Below are 20,280 nucleotides of genomic sequence, written 5' to 3' on the forward strand. Positions count from 1 at the left end.
CGAGTGAGTTTGAATAAAAGCAGTGGTCCCCAAATATTTTAATACCACTGGCCATTTTCATTTAGAGACATATTTTCAAGGACGGCATACAAATAAAAACTAAAAACATTACTCACCTTTAGCTACGCTTCAGAAAGCCACAAGAGGCCGCTAGCCGTATTATGAACACGTATTACGACAGTAGAGTAACGACACAGCCAGTCATCATAGCATTTGTTCTATGATGAATAAATTTATCATTACCACACAGTTGTCTTCGCATTACTGGACATAATAATCTGGCGAATCATGCCGACGAAGCTTCACTATGTCGCTATCACGTTCCTTGACGCTGATATATAAATCTTACAAAATTAAGAGTAGATTGGGGCGATTGGGGTTAGCCTCAAATCGTTAGCTACTAGCGTCCACTGCGCATGCGTAAAACACTACCTGACTGGAGCTACAGGTGAGAGGCGAAAAATCAATGTTTCTATAAACATGCACACATAGGGCTCAAACTGATTATTTTGTTTAGAATTTTTGGGAAGTATACAATGACAACTGTGACGAGTCGCACATTCCATGGCACGTGTTTTTATTCATTTCTTACCACATGTTGACGTGTATTTATTTATAAAAGTCACACGAGGGCTCTTGTCGAGGACGATTTGCTGCAAAATCGCTGAAGTGTTAAGTACTTGAAATTGATGGATACATATGTATACACTGCAAGAAAAATAAATAATACAACTAAAAAACAACAATGATAAAAACAAATCAAGGTGGGCATGCAAAGAAGCTGCTAACAAAGAACTAATTAAGGCTACGTGTTTTCACAATGGCTGGGGGGGGGGGGTTGTCAATACAAATCAAGTATGTACACAGTGAGAAGACATTTTATACAGTGGATCCATGAATATGGGCTCCGTTATTTCTGCCTTTAAGGACCAGCGACGAATACTCGGTGCAAGAGTAGCCACAGTCTTAATTTTGTGTGTGTGTGTGTGTGTGTGTCTGCGGTGGTTCATATTTCGGTCAGTGTGACCTTGTAGGTGTCAGCGTAGCTCTCCATGTGCAGGATGAACGTGTCCTCGTTGGAGTAGTGCTCAATTATGTTGTCGTCCATGTTCACCAAGATGCTGGCGAAAAAGAAAAGTGGGAAAAAAGGCCCATGTTAGCAATTTGGCACAATATTACTAAATACAATGGTCTATAAATTAGTCTCACCCTTTTTTGCTTTTCTTATAGACTTTGGCGATCTTCTCGGTGGTCACGCCATACTTCTCCGATATCTGCCACGCAAATGGAAATGCTGATTGTGCTGATATGACCAAAAAAAAATGTAGTAACGGGTGGCAAACAAAATTGGCCGCCGCCACTCACCGCGTCCACGAGGCCTCGCAATGTCGGCGACTTGAGCATGAGCGCGTCGAATACCTCGTCCGTCTCCTTGCGGACGTATAGCAGCACTGCGGCAGGACATGACAAGAGAAAGTCATTCTACTAGTGCGCCCTAGTTGTTCTACTAGTGCACTGAATTGTCTTACTAGTGCTTTACGCAAAGCCACATGCCTACTAGTTGGATCAAGTTAGTGCTACTAGTGCCCGCATGGACATTGCCATTCTACTTGTGTGTGGATATGACAGCTATAAAACAGATATTTTTAACGGCGTTCCACAAAATGGAGGCTCGGGCCGGCCATAATATTAGGTACAGCCGCCACATGGTACCTCTCTTGTGCGCCTCCTCCTTGACCTTCTTCTGCGGCGTCGGACACAAGTCTTCCTCCGACGGCCGGAACATCCTCTTCACCAGCACGCTCCTGACACGGACACGGTCATGCATAATATTTATTTGTTGCGTGTTTGCATACGCGCTTCCTGTAAAGCGCAGTCTCATTTGCATATCTCTTTGAGCTAATGTAAATGACACTTTCTGTTTGGGCACACTCACCCTTCTCGCTCCATTTCCTCTGTGTTGAAGGTGAACACCTGCAAAAATAGATTTTGTTACATATTCTAATTAAATAATTCCCTTAAAAAAAAAAATTGGGGCTCAATATTTTTCTTAAGTGCTGCCACATAGTGACATTCACTGAAGTTACCAAATATGTCTCCTAGCCAAATAATGGGCTACAAGTTGCGGGATTTAAAATGTTGCTTTGGTTGAATTTTCATGTTTGGTTTTTTTTAGGTCATTTTGTCTGTTTTAGATGACTTACTAACCATTCAGGAATGTATTAATACATTTATTATAAATTAGTTGATAATAATTTCATATTTTACAGCGTACCGTACCTGTCCGGCTCTCTGCAAATTTCCAAAGTGGACGTCAGGGATGAAAAGGACCGGCTGTGCTTCCAGGTCGGTCATGGTCTTGAAATACGTTGTGTCTGACTTTTTGGGTACCGTTATCACGCCCACGCCGCCATCTTTACCTGTGTACAAAGAAAAAGTGGTTCATACCTTCCGTTTACATTTAAATTGTTATTATAAATATTCTCCATTCATTGTGACACTCGGTACCTTTGGATTTCTTGCGGAACAGCTTCCTCTCTTCATCTCTTATCTTACGTTCCGCTCCCTGAAAGAGGTCATAAATAAATAAATAAATAAATAAAACAGGAAACTCAAGACTGAATGTGGTGTGAACAGGTATGACCACAAGGGGGAGTGCTTGTGCCATGATCCAGCCTAGTCAGCAGCAGACACCTGAGTGACTAGTAAGTATTGGATGGATGGACAAAAAGCACTTAATCTCTTCTTTTTTTTTTTACCATTTAGTGTTTCACGCATGTATTTATTCATATATACCGAATAATGGCACAAAATAAATACCAATTGAGCATCATGAACCTGAGTTCGGATGGCTGGCGCCTGACCTTGTCACAGAAGACCTTGATCTGCGAGTAGGCCCTGTGCAGAGGCTTGTTGCTGCGGTTGTTGTAGCTGTACGTGTCCATCTGGATCATGAGAGGCAGACCCTTGACGCCCTTCTGCGACGAGAAGTCCGTACTCAGGCAGTTGACCGTGATGAAGATCTGACAGACAGCGCATTCATCGTGTCATATATACTGGATTTAGCCATACGTAAGCTACTGTGTTTACACACATTCAAATATATAAGAATTGTTCATGAGTGATAACTGATTGATCATTCATATTATTTATGAATCAGAAATTAATTAATGTTATTATTATTATTATTAATAATATGTTATTAATAAATTATCTAATGTATTAATCTGAAATACTAAATAAAATAAAAATCCAAAATATGAATGCATTATTTTTCCTTTATAATTCAGATTTTTTTTCAAAGTATGTTTCGAACACAAAGCAGCGTGTATGTGTGCGCGCACTAATAATTACATATCATACAATTGTACTGCATTGTATATGGTGGGCTTAATGGGCAATGCACATTAAAGAGAAAATGCATATAAGTATGAGTGTATGTACACATAGGGAAAGTCAATATTGGCCCAGAGAAGTCATCTTGGATTTCTGCCAGCAGTAACTCTTTGTCCCCCATTGCAATAAAAGAGTAACACACACACACACACACACAGACTCACTAAAAAGAGGGCAAAACAAACGAGAGGGTGTGGAAGAGCATTGGTGTGTGTATGTTGGCCCTTAAGACGCCCCGAGACTTCAAATGGGCTCCGTTTTAAGGACACGCACACACATTATAGTGTACTGTCATGCTATATTGTGCCCCATTTATTTTGTGTCATAAACAGGAAGTAGTCATCAGTTCTTCCTCTTGCTATTGTGTGCTGCTCATTTAAAAGTCTCAAATGTCACAATTACATTGTTAATAATAATAAAAAAGGCTCTTTAATACTTTACAGACCTTCTCTTTTCTTCAGTAGTGTTCAAAGCAAAGGACAGTTAAGACGTCACTGGGTTATGCTGGCCTCTTTAGCCACAGGCTACATGCTAATAGTAAAGAAGTTGTTCATTTGAATTTAAATCGTATTAAACCTTATACAGTATTGTCCAATGTGATAGATTATAAAGTTGACGCAAAACTAATTTAGGAGCTTGCTAATGTTAGCCTCAGAACTACACATTTTTAACACTTCAGTAAAGTCAACCTGTCCAGGGTGTTGGGTTATATAATCTTGGGTGAATTTATGATTCACAAAAAAGGACTTGTGGACTTGAGTTATGCTAGCAAGCTAATGGTAGTCTTTACAATGAATGTTGAGTGAGTTTAAGTCATAACTTTAGCTCAAATATATGTATTTTGTGCTAAATATGGTATTATGCTCGCAAGTACTCGCCGACCCTTTAGTCATGACCTAATTGACTTTATTACATAAATGCTGTACTTTTTTTTAAAATTTTTCTTGTTAACAAGCTATTGTAGGCTAATGGTGTCACATTTTTTAGTTTTTAAAATATAACCTTAAATTAGTGGCAGGCTGGTAGGCCTACACATATTTTGCTAGCAGGCTAAAAGTCTGACACACACAAGCCAATAATTACCATTGCTAACTGCTAACAGCATGCTAACTGCTAATTATATCTCCAAAAATTAATAAATGGCCAATTAGCATCACGCGGATTACTATAAAGCATTATACTTCTTGAGTGTTCGTAATTTATCACCTCTAGCTCGCGTTGTGTTGTTTGTACTACCGATGAGTCAATTCTTGCATCATTTGTCCACTTTGCGCTTGTTTGCCAACAGCCAAATCAGCAAAAAAAAAAAAAAACCTGCCTTGCTTCTTTTAATTTCCCGACACGCCTCTGGCATGGGTAAACATACCCGACCGGTTTGCAGGGGGTTGAAATGTTAATAACATGAATTTTCTAGCGTTTCTTTTGGCTGTGCCACTTTTGATACATGGATGTACTTTTTTTTTTTTGTCCAATCAGATTTCAGCCTCTGTGTTGCCAAAGCCCCTCAGAATGAGAAGTGCTGGCTCAATTTAAACAATATTATCATTATCAATGATAATGATATTTCTTTAACCGCCCAGATAAGCCAGATAGTTGACCCTTGATGATGTCAGCATTTTTCCGTCCACTGATTGGTTGGAAAGCGCAAGTAACATTTTTTTTCCCTTCGTTTTTCTTACCTTGGCCTCTTCGTTGACATCCCACGTGAAGGAGATGGCGTTGTAGGCTATTTCTTCGATGTTGCCGATGGTGTTGAAGCTCTCTTTGTAATCGGCTGGGAGAAGAATCACAGTGTAAAAAAAAAAGAAAAAGATAAAACGCAGAGTGGTCATTAAAAGTCACGTGCAGGTAGCTATTGTTTGTTCCTGATAAGCAATCCAACGCCGCACGCTTCAATTTGGGAAGATAAAGGCCTTATCTGGCCTGGACAAACAAACTCTGGCTTGAAAAAGGCCGCCAGAGGGAACATTTTGCCGCTCAGGAGACCTTTTGATAGTCGGACAGCAAACAGGAGTGTCTCCGGAATTCTCTTACATGGATGAGCAAGTAACCCCTTTCACACAGCCTGTAAAAAAAAAAAGCTAGCTTCTTACAGCTCAAAGCGGCACTATTGCTTGGTTCTGTGGGAAAGAAACAGGTAGATGAATTCTGGGTCTTCTTCTGTTCATACTGGCAGCAATAATCTGCTTTTGATGTTTTCTGTGTGAAAGGCGTGTTATGGCTCACTTATTATTTGTGCTAAGATCCTGATTTTTCTGGCTTTTGTGTGAAAGGTTGGGTGATGCGTTACTTTTACCGGTGCAGTAATATCCTGCCTTTGCTGTGTTCTGTGTAAAAGACGAAGCTGGACTTCTGCTGAGGCGCAGATGCAGCACTATTTGCAGGATTCTATAAGAAAGGTAGTGGTAGTGAGTCACTTTTGCGATTGCATTTCGCCAGGTTCTGTGTGAAAGGTGGAAAAATGCTCTGTTTTCTGTTACAGCTCACTTTCCCATGTGTAATGATATCCTGCTTTTGCCGGGTTCTGTTTGGAAGGTGGTCATGATGCAGCAGTTTTTAGATTTGGGAATATCCTTCTTTTACTAGTGTCTGTGTGAAAGGCAGACGAATGCCCTCGCTTCTGTGACGGCTCACTTTTCCAAGTGTAGTAAAATCCTGCTTATGCTAGGTTCTGTGCGAAATGCAAAGGCAAATAGACACTCTGGGTCCTGTGCTGTCTCCGATATGGCACTTTTGCAGGGTCTCTGTATGGAAGAGGTGACTGAGCAGTCGCACACTAATATTTCTAACAAATCAATTGTTTCACTCCACAGAACCACTATTTTCACGAGATCTGGTGACTGCGATTATATTGTTATGAAGGAATCAACATGTATGCAAGTCTTTCCTTGTTCCGCAACAGGTGCACAATGGAGAGAGGAAACAAGTAGTGCCCCCCCCCATCACCCACGCCCCCTTTTTAAATGAGCTCATGTATTCTGTGACGTGGCCCAGAGGCACCGGCGCGCACACGCGCACACACCCTCCTCCGCTGCTATTCAAATCAGATCTCCTGCCGGTTTCGGGTTGCACCCAGCGAGAGGAAAAGGGTGCAGGGTCGCGACTCCGCCAGTGATTGAGCCAACTGACTGGCCGGATGCTTCCCGACAATCGAGGCTATGTTTACGCCCCAATTTCAGTTGGTGGCGAGATTAACAGAACAATCTCAGCAGGGATTGATTATTGAATAATTAGTGCAATCTTACACATCTTTACTGTTTAGAGAAGCTAAAATGCTAATGAATTATTTGATAAATTTTTAATCTTTCTAAAAAAAAATATTTGCATCTATTTCTTTTTATTTTACATATATTTTAAATAGGAAATTTGCTCTCTCCTCATGGAGACCTTTATTTCAAAACTAGATAAAGATGACAAAGAGCCCCTTCCTATTTATTTACTCTTACTCGTTTTAACAATGATTATTTTAAATGTATGCGAAATAATTATATTATATGTTTCATTTGTCTCTAATTTTATATAAGAGTAACAAATATGAAATAGGAAAATGTGCATTTCAACAAATATATCATTGTTTGAAGACTGTCCCCCACAACAACAGTTTTAACAATTTAACACAAAACAATAAGAAACTAAGAAATAAGAAAATGTTCAATTAAACATGTTATTAATAAACATATTTGTGGGTTTTCTTTTGCATTTCAATACTGGATGGAAGAACATTTTTGTTTTACAAGTTTAACTACAAAATTATATGAATTTTTTATTTTTTATTTTTATTATTTATTTTTATTTCAAGACTATTAGCATTTTTTTTAAATTGATTTTAAAATGAAAAACCACGAAAAAAAAGTCTCAAATAAAATTGAGATGAATTAAAGGATTCAGTTATATATATTTTTTAAATGCATTAAACTCTCTTGTATAATTGTATTTGCTTTAATTTTCATAAAAAAAAAGCCTGAAAAGTGTTTTAATAGTCATGCTGACACACTTGGGCAGCATCGTGAGTCAATGTTTGTGTGCCCATGTGTGTGCGTTTGCGCCAAATGATGATCAAATATGAATCTCCGCATGATGTCGATTTGGAAAGTCATTATTTTTAACGGACCGTGCGTCTTCACATTCCGCTCCCTGTCCTGACAAGCCGCGTGTGCGTGTGCGTGTGCGTGTGCGTGTAATGCGTGTACGCATGTGTGTGTGTGTGTGTGTGTCACATACCGCAAACTTTTCGCGGTGTTAGCAGGCCCGAGCTTGTCAAACACACAAACAAGCCTCTCGCACACATCGACAAGTCATAGTGGAGTTGTTCCAGCAACAATTCACTATTCCTCAGGTGTGTGAGTGTCATGGCGGCTGTTTGGCCTGAAGGCCAGCAGGCATTGAGCAGGGTGGGGGCATGTTTGCTCTCAGTGTGGCCCTTCTTCTTCTTTTTTTTTTTTACGGGCTGAGTGCATTCCAGCATCGGAATTAAGGACAAATCAAACACATCTCACCGATGTCCAGGACTCTTTGCTTGGCCGTGTGCTGCCGGGAATGCCAGTACTTCCAGTATTTCAGCTGCTCGTCTCTGTTTTTATCCTCGCTAAACACCACCATGATAACGCTCTGTGGAATGGAAGGGGGGGGGGGGGGGGGCAAACGATTATTTGGATGTCAATTAAAAGCAGTGCTGGTAGAAAATCTTCATATTTCCGGTTCCAGTACATCTATGTGGATGTGTTATTTTTTGCCCAATCAGGTTTCAGCTTTATTGTGTTGCCATGCCAATGCAATCTGCGTAGCAACCAAAGAATCAGTAATGCTGGCCCGTGCGACAATATTAGCAAATGGATGGTTTCCTTTTAACCAATCAGATTTCACATTTGTTCTCACAGGGCCAGAGCTCTGGCCCTCGTTGACATCAGCATTTTTCTGTCTTCTGATTGGCTGGTCAAAGAAGAACTTGTTACAACCAAGGTTAGACACTGGCATTGTTACGTTTTTTTGTAAAGGCACTCACCCGCACTTTGCTGATGGGATGTCGTAGGCGCTTGTTGGTGCTGAGCTCGTTGAGGGTGACCGCGTAGAACTGGCCCTTGTTCAGGTAGGTCATGGGGCCCTCGCCCTGCTTCTGCCGTAACGAGCGGGTGGCGTCCAGCGTGTATTGGAAACTTTCGCTAGCGACATCACAGGCCTCGTCAGACATCATAACAAAAGGGGTTTAAAAAAAATAATGCCCTCATTTGTACACTGGGTGACTTACGCTCCGTCATGGTGGAACAGGAAGTCGTCTGACGCCAGTGAGGACGGCGTGTGGTACTTCTGGCAAGAAAAAGACCAAAACAGAGACATTTGATATCAATTGAGCTTTTCACTTACACCCTGGAAAGTTAAAAGATTTAGCCCCTGACACCAGATTAAGCGACTGGAATTAAATTTGATGGACAAGTTAATTTTGGTGGGACGCAAGAAAAAGTCTCAAAAACCCATGTTTGAAATTAAATAGGGAGTCTGCCATTTTGGCTTGAAGCAGCCATTTTGAGCAAATAGTAGGCCTTGTATTTTGTTTTGCCCCATCACCAGTTTTACTACTCAACACCAAACTTGGTGGACATGTCGAACATGACAGGATGTATGAAAAAGTCTCAAAGGCCCATGTTTGAAATTGAACAGGGAGTCTGCCATTTTGGCTTGAAGCAGCCATTTTGAGCAAATAGTAGGCCTTGTATTTTGTTTTGCCCCATCACCAGTTTTACTACTCAACACCAAACTTGGTGGACATGTCGAACATGACAGGATGTATGAAAAAGTCTCAAAGGCCCATGTTTGAAATTGAACAGGGAGTCTGCCATTTTGGCTTGAAGCAGCCATTTTGAGCAAATAGTAGGCCTTGTATTTTGTTTTGCCCCATCACCAGTTTTACTACTCAACACCAAACTTGGTGGACATGTCGAACATGACAGGATGTATGAAAAAGTCTCAAAGGCCCATGTTTGAAATTGAACAGGGAGTCTGCCATTTTGGCTTGAAGCAGCCATTTTGAGCAAATAGTAGGCCTTGTATTTTGTTTTGCCCCATCACCAGTTTTACTACTCAACACCAAACTTGGTGGACATGTCGAACATGACAGGATGTATGAAAAAGTCTCAAAGGCCCATGTTTGAAATGTAACAGGGAGTCTGCCATTTTGCTTTGAAGCAGCCATTTTGGGCAAATTCCAGGGCAGGTTCCCGACTGAATCATTGCTCACCGCGTCCCTGTCCTCGTCAAAGGGACTGTCCGGCGGGCTCTGCTGGTCCTCCTTCACGTAGGAACTGTGGCTGACGGTGGTCACCTCGTAGGGGCTCTGCTCGTAGACCACTCGCGACGCCTCTTCGCCGTCCACGCGGTAGTGGAGCCCGGCGCCCGTCGTCATGTAGACGGGCGCGTAGGAATCGGCCTTGGCCAGGGCCGCGGAAGGCGCGCCGCCCGAATCGGGGCCGCCCGGGTGCTCCATGTTGAGCGACAGGTTGACGGGGACCGACTTGAGGACCTGGACGCGGTTGTCCAACGCCTCGGCTTCAACGCCGTTGGGGTTGCTAGGCAACCTGGACAAACACATAACTGCGATGGCAGAAACAAAAGACGACTATTTGTTTAGCCATTTAGCGAGTTTACCAACCTTTTCTCCTGCTCTTGCGTTACTTCCGCAACTTTGGGAGTGGTCAGGAGTCTTTTTTCTTTCGGAACCTGGAAGGCAACAAGGACAGACTTGTATTATACAGCTTACAATTTACAGTGGATATACAAAGTCTACACACCCCTGTTCATATGCCAAATCATTTCAAACTTTTTCCCACCATTCATGTGTCTTTATTGAACGTAACGTAATTGAACATTTTGACCTTGTAGTAGTCATAGAGGAGGCCCAGAGCGTTGGCGCTGTCCTCGTCGCCGTTGATGCTCATCATGGCCTTGGTGGCGGCCGTCAGTGGGTTCTCCAGGTACGAGCGCCACGCCTCATCCTCGCTGGTGTATGACCGCCGCACCGCCGGGAAGGAGCTCTCGTTGGGGACGACCACCACGAGACGTTTGCTGGGCGGACACCACAAAGACCACCACAGTTACTTTATGAAACAAAGCTTGGCAGGGATTTCAGAACAAGGACCAAGTTTGACTTTTAAATTAAACAGGGAAGGGGTCATCAGGAGAAGTGGACATTAACCACCTACAGGCCGATGGTGGAACAGCAGGTTGGGAGCATAAGGACATTAGGATAAAAGTGAAATTGTATCCTAATCATCATGTTAGTGGTTTATATGATTCAGCACGTGCTGCTGTTTTGGTGAGCAACATAGTTGGAAAGGGCTCAGGAGCTATAGATCATCATCAGAGGGTGTCTTCTGCGCTGCTGAATTGGTTAGCAACGTATCCTCAGCAGAAATGGATCATCATCTAAGCAACACAGTTGTCACAGTTGAGAGGTTGCGGGTTCAGATCTTGGCTCTGGGCTGTGTCACGTGCAAGGAGCTTATGTTTGCTAACCCTAACCCTTTTCCCACTTTAGGAGTAAAGATGACAAAGAGTGGTTGAACAGGCGTGTTGTCACAACATCTTTAGTTTGGCTGCTTGTCAACTCGGCGCCCGGCAAATGTTACACAAGGCGAGATGCGTATTAGCGGTCGCGCCTTGGCCGCACACACCTTCCGATAACACTTAAACCAAATGAGAAACAGCATGAGCAGGACATATTGCAAGTTTCACAACAACGTTCTGCTAATGACGCATTTGATGCACCTCTTAATGAGTCTGTTTTTAATATATCACCATGGCAACCACATGGCCGTTATTTTAATGTATTTTTTTAAAAGTGTTTTTTTGCTTTGTTTTTATTACCTTTATTCTTGTTTCATTGTTTATAGATTATGTTACTTTTGTTCAACTTTTGTGTTTGATGTTTTTTATGTTCTTAAATTGCAACGTAGGATGCATGCAACATCAATTTGAAATGTACCATCGTTTAGTTTGCTAACTGGAATTAGTATTCAGGTTAGAATTATTTAAAAAAAATAAGCAACAAATGATGTGTTACATATATGTTTCTATAAATGCGAAAAAAATGACAAGCATTCTTCTACAAAACATAACATGAAATATTACATTGTTATTGCATTATTTGCATTATTATAATATTTTTTAAAGAGCAATATTAACCAATAATTCAAATTTTAAAAAAGGTTCAGGTTACAGTAACCAAATATTGTAACTTTAAAAAAAATATATATATATATACTGTATTACAAATATTATTACTTTTTTTTAAACGTACAGAAAATACAAACAAGCAAAATTAACTATAAATGAAACTTCTTTATAAATGAGTATTCAGGTAAGAATAAAATTGTCTCCATAGTTGTATCAATTTTGGGGAAAAAAAACGATTTAGCCTAACCTATAAACCTAAGTGGTTATAAGTTATTGTACGTTATTAGCAGAACCAGGAATAATAATAAAATAAATTTGCAGACAAAAAGTCATTAAGTCAAATCAAGCTAATTTAATCACCAATTACATAAGACATTTACATGTGATGAGTGCATGTCAATGCACATACGTAGCTGAGGAAATACATGTACAAAACAACTCAAGTCAAATTAAATGCCAAAATTGCATTCACAAGTTTTACAAACATTTAGGCAGGCCTACAGGCCTAAATGAAAAATAATTCAATACTACAAGTTTGAGAGGTTTTAACGGCACATGCCATGTCATTACTCGTTGTGATGAATAATCACCCGCTATTAATGTGCTTATTTACACAAAGCCGTAGGACTGGTGCAGTGTCATGCAAAATGCAAACATTGAAGTAAAAAAAAAAAGAAGAAGAAGAAAAAGGTCCATGCATGTTTGAAGGTATTTCCTTTGGTCAAAAAGAAAAAACGGCGAATCCAAAACAAGCTCCCCTCGTTTACATTTCCCTCCATAACTTCACATCATCAAAGACCTACAAGTGATGCAAAGTGACTAGTAAGCGACTATTCCTCAAATGCAACAAGTATTTTTTAATGATTTCCCCCAAAAGTGAGTCCAAAGCGAGAGAAAAAAGAAAAAAAAGTGGGACCCCCAATCCCCAGTTGGGTCCGAGAATCAAAGATCGTCTCCGCAGGCGAGATCACTTACTTGTCTGTCTCCTGTGACATATTTCACCTCCTCTCCCCGGGTTGGTGCCTGGTGGAACTGGACTTTCAAGTCGGAGCAGGTGATAAGAGGGAGCGGGTTGGCAGAAGTTGGCGTACAGGTAAGTCTACTTTTCTTTTTTTTCTCCGACTGCTTTTTTTTTTTAACTTCCCCTCCTCCTGTCACCCCCGCACCGCCACCCTCTCGTCTCTCTTCCAGGCAGGTAAATCCCGCGGTTTTTTGTTTTGTTACCCTGCCTCCGCTCCCTTTCCGTACACAAAAGTCGACTTTAGCACTTTATCACGATCCCAACATGATTAATTCACGTCAACGCGACGATGTTTGTATTTGGCGTCGCTTAATCGCTTAGCTTTGGGAAATTCTTTCACAGGCGAACGAGGGGAAGGTGAGGTCGCCGCTGATTGGCTGGCCGGTGAAGAAAGCTAGCTGTTGATTGGCTGAGAGCCCAGGAAGAGCAGGTAAAGATCCCACCTCTCCCTCGCTCCAAGGACCACCGAACATTCGTTTGGATAGTTTTTGTATTAATTTCTTTCTTCAAGTATTTTTAACTGATTTATTTTATGTAACCAATTAAACTATGAGTAAAAAAAAATAAAGCAATATATTAAAAAGTTTAATTATTAATTAACTGTAAGTAAAGTAAAAAATAAATAAAAATATTCAACTCAACTTTATTAATTAAGCACTTTAAAACTATCGCAACATACTAAAGTGAAGTGGTTTGTCTTGGTCTCATTTGATCACAATCATTTGAATAGGGGTGTGTAGACTTTTTTATATCTTGTATACTGTAATTGTTCAATTGATTATAAATACATTTACTAGGAACAATACAATTAGCCTGCTCATCTATCCGTTTTAAAACTCAAACGTGACCCTTGGGCTCAAAAGTTTGCCCACCCCGTCAGAGTAAAGGGAAAAAGGGCAGGGAGGAGGCCTGTCATTAGTTGACACAATGCCATTGTCCCCTTAATGAAGCCATTGTGTGACCACATCGCAGTGTTTGGAATCAGTCAGGCCAACAGCAAACAATGCAGGTGCATGTTTGGCTCCTACAATCACCACCTCAATGCTAATTCAGCTCTGTTTATTTAGCTGAAAAGTTCACAAGCCAGTATCAATAAATGAGAAGTAGTAACAGGGAAAATAGAGTAAACTTTTTATATTTAGTGTATTTCTATTTGTCTTTTTTTAATATATATATTTTTATGAAACGGTTTGGATGCTAGCAAGTTGTTGACGGGACAAAAAGACAGGCGCTCATTTGCATATGAAAGTATCCGGTGATCGTTTATGGAAATCTTTTTTTTTTTGTTTGTTTTTTAAGGAAAAGAACATTCTAGGTTCAGTTTAACCGTTAGTGTGTCATCCCCTCGTGCACGCGCGCGTTTGTTCGTCAGATACAGACATGTTCTACTCGTCTCATTTGTTGGACGAGCAGCTGGGGCCTTTGCGGCGCTCTCTGTGTTGTGTGCGCTAGATAAATACAGGTGGAGTCCCTTTTCGGCCCACAAACACAACACAAGGAGAGCGAGGTGGAGATGAAAGTGTTGATAACAAATGCTCGAGTAAACCAGTGCTGTGGCGGGAAAACTTGATGTTTAGAACATACAGATGGGCCCCAAAAAAAAACCCTAATGTCAGGAAAACCCTACTAGAACATCTGAACTTGATTGATAAGTCACTTTAAAAGGTGGCAGGTCTGTGCTGACTCCTATTTAATATGAGTTTGAATGTGAGTGGTCAATTGTGAACACAGCCACAATTACAAGAGGATGTGCAATATGTTTCCGATCTCGAACTCTGTTGTTGCCATGTGACATTGTGACAGTTGAGACGTTGCGACTCCAAGCAGGCACGGGCAAGACTGAGACGTCAGCTACCAAGACGCTCAAGAATTCCCGTTCCCATGCCTCCTCCTGCCTTCTGTGTATGTGAAAGGGAAAAAAAGAAAAGAAAATCCTACATACCAGACACTTTTTTTTTTTGCTTGTCCGGACTTGGCCCCTGGATTGGGAGTCAACCCATTTGGCAGCTCCAGAACCCCAAGCGAGTGCAGGCAGGTGAGATGGGATGATTTGTCCTATACATGGACAGAAGGAGAGAGAATATTTCATACAGATATGCGGCAAAATTGCCTCATCCGAGGCGCAAAGGGCGATCCAAAATGAGTGTGCGTTTAAAACGGCAGTTATGTTATGTGTTCCAGTTAAGAGAGAAAATGCCGACTTTTCAGGCGACGTGAAAGGGGCAGAAAGACAACCATTAACACTCACACTGACAAGTGACAACCATGAAGGGTTTTGAGTCGACAGTTGACATATGTATGCTCATGTTCCAAGGCATACCACATCATTCCCCTCTGAGGGCTGTAGTGAATTCATTGGAAAATTTGAATGGTACAAAATTCCCGTCTTAGCTCAATTCAAATCTATTTTGCATTTATTTATCTATTCATATTTTATAGTATTATTTATCAATATTTTATTTATTTGTTTACTGTCTGGAATGATATAAAGCAATAGTAATATTTAAAAACACATTAAATAATAAGCTAAATGATTTATAAATAATACAATAAAAATATTATCATAAATTATATTAAGATACACAATTTTATTTGTTGAAATAATTTAGCTGTTTTTTTCCTCCGCAAATTAAATGCAGCCCTCAAGCACAAAAGTCATCCCACTCCGATCCAAAGCATACCACATCGGGCGGATTGTTGTTGTTGTGACTGCGCCGTGCTGCACGGTTCGACTGGTCCGGCAACATTGTGGCAAAACCGGTCGGTTGGAAACAGAAGGCTGAAAGGAGAGGAAGTGTCAGATGAGGACGGTTAAAAGGCAGCTTCCTCTTACGGTTGGGAAACGGGCGATGCGATGGCCTTTCACAGCTGAAGTGGTAACGTGGATTTGGGGAGCGTACGGTGGCTCTGAAAGCGACAAAAAATGCACCCAGTTTGGTAGCAAAGTTGTCACGTGTTCGTGGTCATTTAGTCGGCATGTCCATGCTGTCAAGTTCAGCGGCTTGACTCGCTAAGCCGTCGTCTCCGCCATATTGGATGTGGCAAATCTGCCCATAAACGAATACAAATACTTCTCGAAGCAAGAACCGACTTAGTAAATAAACGCCTGGTAAAACTAAATATTAAAAAACGGTCTGTCTATATCGTGGATTTTCACTTATATTGCGGGTAGTTGTGCTCATTCAAGAAGATCATGATATGAAGCTTTAAATTACACTTTGTCACATCAAATATGGCGGCTGTCCGTGAGTAATAACGGTCGTCGCCGTCGTCCCAATCTTGGAAACGAGATATTTTCCGCAATTATTGACTCGCTGACACCTGGAAGATTTGCTTTCATGCTGTCCGGCCCCCTGGGGCTTGACAACCCCACCCTGGGTCTTGTAATCTAACAAGTCCCTGCACAACAGCAAGGCGCCTGCGGGCCACTCGGGCGTTCCCCTCACACACTTTTCCCATTCACAAAAGGCTCATCTCACTTTTCCTATAATAGAAAAAAAGTAGTAGGAAGGTGATAAGGACATGTGGACGGCTGGAAATGTTTCTCACCGGGATAAGATTTCAGTCATGACATGATTCAGTTGACTTGTGTTAACATGATGTGATATGCTTTGGATTCTTGTCGTCATTAGGAACATGGGTTAAATGAGGCCTATCCCAGCCAATTATAGGGACAGACAAAATAACATTACATTCACACCTCGAGACAATTTTGAGTCTTCATTTAACCTAATGACTTTTGGCGAGAGAAGCGGGTCACACCCTAGACTAGTTACCAGTCACTCGCAGGGCACATATAGACAGAACCAATCACATTCACGCCTATCAATTTAGAGTATTAATTAACCTGAAAAAGTACTTTCATTTACCACAATATGTAATGCATTACACCAGTACACTAAATGATGGTAAACTCTTATTTGACATTTATTCACATTTAAAGAGAAAACATGTAACACATTTGAATCCAATGCGTAAAAAAGTGTTCCATCTATTTTCAACACGGCTTATTTTATTCAGTGTTGTGTAGTAAAAATGAGCACGAAAATGCGTACCTTCCTCATTCTACCACGCGGGGGCAACGTCGCCAACGTCATCGCTCTCGATGGGGACTTCACCCTCACTCGAACATCCCCGAAAACGAGCAAATATGGCGGTTTTACGAGCGAGTAAATGTTGAAACTGAACCGTCGCCTTTATTTAGAGGGATTTGAAAAGATTCATACATAAGGTCATGATGATATTTTCCTTTGTTCGTTAAATTTAGACATTTGGATCCATAACACTTGTATTTACGACAGTCTTTGAATCTACCAGCGACGTCATCTTGTCAGTGGGAATTTAGCAGCTGTCACGTTATTTGTTTAAGGTCCGTGAGAACGACACGTTGACAAACTCCTTATAGGAGGTAAGTTTAAAACATTACAATAATGTGCAAAATAGCATAGCATTAGCGTGCTAGGGTGTCTTACTAGCGCCGAGGAAATGCCTAAGACATTGCCGAATGAGAGGGGGCTGGCTAACTGGAATGCTATTCCACGTTACAATCACTGCTCCATTATGCCCAATTGTCAATATTTGTCATATCGGGCGCACATGTATTACTTTATAAGACCGTTCGACGTCTTAAGTATGATCCCGTTCAAGTATTTTGTAAGAACGCGCGGCGTTTGACTGTCAGATTGTGTTAGCCGAATGCTAAGTGGACGTTAACTAATTTTCCAATATGTTCCTAAATGCAACACTAAAAAATGAAAGCAGATTACAGGCAAAAACCGGGTTATTTTAACTCGTTTAAAGTTCACATTATGCACGAAATATATTTCTATCGTATCAGACAAGTTTGGTTGTTTTTATCAATTGTGTGCAAGACTGATTTCGTTCCTGGCTAATAATGGAATAGTGGACTATTTATAGACTGAGCAAACAGCATTTTTGGGTGCAAACGTCCATTTTAAAGTTACCACTGGTTGTGTCTTAAAATATGTTGGTCAGTTTGTCCATTCGACATCAGTGAACGTTCGCTATAATACAGCCACACAGGGAAAGCCCTTTTAGCCTTTATATCCACTTTAAGGTCCATGTACTAGTAAAGACAACTTCCAGTAGGTCACTTACTTGTTAATTATACAAAACTGTGCACTTATAGGTAACCAGTGCAACGAGTGACATAAAATTCTCATTCACATTCACATTCACACCTTTGGACACTTTTGGCAAGAGAAGTGGGGCGCACCCAAGACGGCACATATCGTTGGCATAATAAAATAATTGAGTCATTTTTAATGTACTGTCTCGATACCAATGTGCTTGCTAACACACACAAGTATTTCTTAGTTACTCTCACCGCTGGTTAATTCACCCTTCACCTGTCTCATGTAATATTTCATACTTATGTAGTTGTCATAGATGAACTAAGAAATAATTTGTAGCGAATACATTTTTCATGAGTATAATAAACAATACCTGTATTTATTTCACGCTAGGTTTGACCACTATGGCCCGTGGACATCAAAAGATCCAGTCGCAACAGAAGAATGCAAAAAAGCAGGCCGAGATGAAGAAAGCAAAAGGGCACGACCAGAAGACGGCGGCCAAGGCAGCGCTCGTCTTTACCTGCGCTGTGTGCCGAGTGAGTATTTTGTTTTTAATTCGCTGGTTGACCCTTCATACCATGACAGTAGGGCTAAAAATGTCACACATCAGGGCTGGTGTGTAGCTACGTGTAGGCATAAAAAAAGATGCGAGACGAATATTTGTCATGATTTTGAAGCCTCATTTTATATACTTTGTGAATTTTTTTTTTAATCATTCAAATTTAGGCAGGGTTGTTTGACAAATTTACAAGTCATTTCAATTAACAGGGACTTTAACGCCATATTTCCCCCTCGATTCGATATTTGAAAGCGTTTGTTGTTGACGGTCACTGCAGTAATAAGATCTGGCTGTTTTTCTCTCCGCAGTCCCAGATGCCCGACCCCAAAACCTTCAAGCAGCACTTTGAGAGCAAGCATCCCAAATGCCCTTTGCCCCCTGAGCTGGAAGATGTGGAGGCATAAAAAAACAAAACAAAAAAACCTTCCCCTTCCCCTCTCACATGGATGACAACGACTTCCTGGAGGCCGCTCTCGTACCAGCTCTGCGCTCTTCTTGTTTTGTTTTTGTTTTCTTTTTAACATTAAGAGTGACGTCGCCAAATGGGAAGTCAAACTAATCCTGAATCCTTTTCCCCCCCCCCGGGTGACAAATGAAGACTTCCTGATATGTCATGCACACGGAATGATTGTCATGCTGAGCCATCATCGAACACTTCTGTGACGATTTAACTTTTTCTATTTCCTAGTGCTACTCTTGGTCCGGGGTTCGACCTGGTTTTTTTGGGGGGGGGGGGGGGGGGGATTGCACGTGGTTTAGTTGTGACCAGGACGACAATTGTTGCTATTATGAATCCATTCACCGTCGTAAGAGGGATCATATTCCTCACGCGTCGTCGTTTAACACTGTATTCATTTCCACCTCGCTAATCCTAATCCTCAATGTTGGCTCGTCACTAATCGGCCAGGCTGCTACTTTAAAAAAATAAATACAAAGATTTAACAATTTACAGGAAAGTGTCAGGAACTGGAATGTATGCTCACTTATGTATTATAGTGTTTTATTAAATTTTACTTTGTGGTACATGTGCCTCTTTGAATTTATTTCTACTATTATATGTGCAGCAGCAGGAAATGAGTCAAAACACAACAACAACTGAATCAAAACGCCTCCTTCCTGTCTGAAACAATTCTCACGCTCAGGTTCACATTCAAATAAATGTAACTGTTCCAAAAGCATACAGTGAAAACCTTAATGAGGACAAGCGCTATCGAAAATTGATGGACAGAAGAACAATATACTATAATCTTAATTACTAACGCTTAAAGCTTTTTGCTGGGTCCCGCATTTCATCTGTTACAGTTTGATGCTCACCCTTGACCCCTAATGAAGACAAGCGCTACAGATAATGAATAAATCGATATTGCCGTGTATAATTTTATTGGGCAAAAACCGCATGACGAGTTTTACTGCTCACTGCAATCTTGGGATTGTGACGAGATTATTATGCCACCATCATAAGAAACCATTTTTCATTTATTTATTTTTTTTGCAGAGTCGCGCACAAATTGACAGTACGAGGTGTTTAATGAAATATTTTTGAATTGTATGGATGGATAAAAGTATCTGAAATGCTGATTTTTACCTCAAACGTGTAAAAGTCTGAAAGCAGGCTGAATTAATGGGTGCAAAAATGAGGCGCAAAAGGAAATTAACTGTCTTAATGAGGTGGAAGAATTAATTCCCAGCAGCTATAGGTCATCTATTTTCAGACACACCCTGGTGGGAACTGCACAATACCGAGCTCAATGTTGAATTCAAGCGAGGAGGTTGTCTCGGTAATAGCTCGTGTGTGTTCTTCTTTTAAAAGTCATTTCAAATAGTTCATCGCCAGCCACTCACTCGGAGAAACTTGAAACCCCACCCAAAACGTCACTGGCAAAACCTGATGAATGTTGCATCATTTCCCACGTTCGTCACTTAAGAGCCGTTCTACTTATGTCATCGAAAGTTGAAGTGTTTTCTGTTTCACATCACCGACATTTTGGGCTTGAGGACAGAAAAATAGGAAGGTAGACAAGGAGGGAAGGAAGGACGTTAGG

General features: G+C 40.9%; 2 protein-coding genes and 1 long non-coding RNA gene across 6 annotated transcripts in view; 2 read left to right on the forward strand and 1 right to left on the reverse strand.

Annotated features, from left to right (window-relative positions):
- Nucleotides 1-142: 142 nt before the first annotated feature.
- On the forward strand, nucleotides 143-3,169 carry LOC147157519 (uncharacterized). The gene is made up of 4 exons (XR_015091125.1): nucleotides 143-448; nucleotides 2,271-2,346; nucleotides 2,638-2,705; nucleotides 2,875-3,169. It is a non-coding gene; the product is annotated as an uncharacterized LOC147157519 (long non-coding RNA).
- Nucleotides 557-20,280, reverse strand: part of grhl2b (grainyhead-like transcription factor 2b) — a 30,031-nt gene continuing 10,307 nt past the window's right edge. The window contains exons 1-17 of one of the 3 annotated variants that reach the window (XM_086062167.1): nucleotides 15,265-15,345; nucleotides 14,526-14,638; nucleotides 10,263-10,452; nucleotides 10,040-10,107; nucleotides 9,629-9,965; nucleotides 8,642-8,700; nucleotides 8,399-8,555; nucleotides 7,893-8,004; nucleotides 5,076-5,170; nucleotides 2,865-3,023; nucleotides 2,509-2,566; nucleotides 2,281-2,420; nucleotides 1,937-1,974; nucleotides 1,714-1,805; nucleotides 1,366-1,451; nucleotides 1,210-1,274; nucleotides 557-1,121 (exon numbers count right to left, since the gene is read on the reverse strand). In XM_086062167.1, coding sequence (XP_085918293.1) covers nucleotides 1,007-1,121; nucleotides 1,210-1,274; nucleotides 1,366-1,451; nucleotides 1,714-1,805; nucleotides 1,937-1,974; nucleotides 2,281-2,420; nucleotides 2,509-2,566; nucleotides 2,865-3,023; nucleotides 5,076-5,170; nucleotides 7,893-8,004; nucleotides 8,399-8,555; nucleotides 8,642-8,700; nucleotides 9,629-9,965; nucleotides 10,040-10,107; nucleotides 10,263-10,452; nucleotides 14,526-14,638; nucleotides 15,265-15,330 — 1,950 coding nt within the window. In that variant the 5' untranslated portion in view covers nucleotides 15,331-15,345 and the 3' untranslated portion in view covers nucleotides 557-1,006. Of the gene's footprint in view, nucleotides 1,122-1,209; nucleotides 1,275-1,365; nucleotides 1,452-1,713; nucleotides 1,806-1,936; nucleotides 1,975-2,280; nucleotides 2,421-2,508; nucleotides 2,567-2,864; nucleotides 3,024-5,075; nucleotides 5,171-7,892; nucleotides 8,005-8,398; nucleotides 8,556-8,641; nucleotides 8,701-9,628; nucleotides 9,966-10,039; nucleotides 10,108-10,262; nucleotides 10,453-12,537; nucleotides 12,694-14,525; nucleotides 14,639-15,264; nucleotides 15,346-20,280 lie in introns of those variants that run through there. The other 2 variants (XM_086062168.1, XM_086062169.1) reach the window with 2 other exon arrangements.
- znf706 (zinc finger protein 706) lies at nucleotides 12,690-19,261 on the forward strand. Of its 2 annotated transcripts, XM_086062180.1 has the most exons (4): nucleotides 12,690-12,757; nucleotides 12,926-13,013; nucleotides 18,070-18,215; nucleotides 18,547-19,261. In XM_086062180.1, the coding sequence occupies exons 3-4, from the start codon at nucleotides 18,081-18,083 to the stop codon at nucleotides 18,640-18,642; spliced, it is 231 nt and encodes a 76-aa protein (XP_085918306.1). In that variant the 5' UTR covers nucleotides 12,690-12,757; nucleotides 12,926-13,013; nucleotides 18,070-18,080; the 3' UTR covers nucleotides 18,643-19,261. The 2 variants fall into 2 exon arrangements, with proteins under 2 accessions (XP_085918306.1, XP_085918305.1); XM_086062179.1 differs by lacking the exons at nucleotides 12,690-12,757; nucleotides 12,926-13,013 and adding an exon at nucleotides 16,712-16,991.

This window comes from Leptonotus elevatus, chromosome 19, assembly GCF_054856555.1.
Source record: "Leptonotus elevatus isolate MCC_2025b chromosome 19, RoL_Lele_1.0, whole genome shotgun sequence".
Lineage (NCBI taxonomy): Eukaryota > Metazoa > Chordata > Actinopteri > Syngnathiformes > Syngnathidae > Leptonotus > Leptonotus elevatus.

Excerpts from the sequence above, each read along its gene's own strand:
- znf706 (XM_086062180.1), top strand. The coding sequence starts at position 18,081 with ATGGCCCGTGGACATCAAAAGATCCAGTCGCAACAGAAGAATGCAAAA. Across the intron at positions 18,216-18,546 it reads TTACCTGCGCTGTGTGCCGA|TCCCAGATGCCCGACCCCAA; the intron begins GTGAGTATTTTG and ends TTCTCTCCGCAG.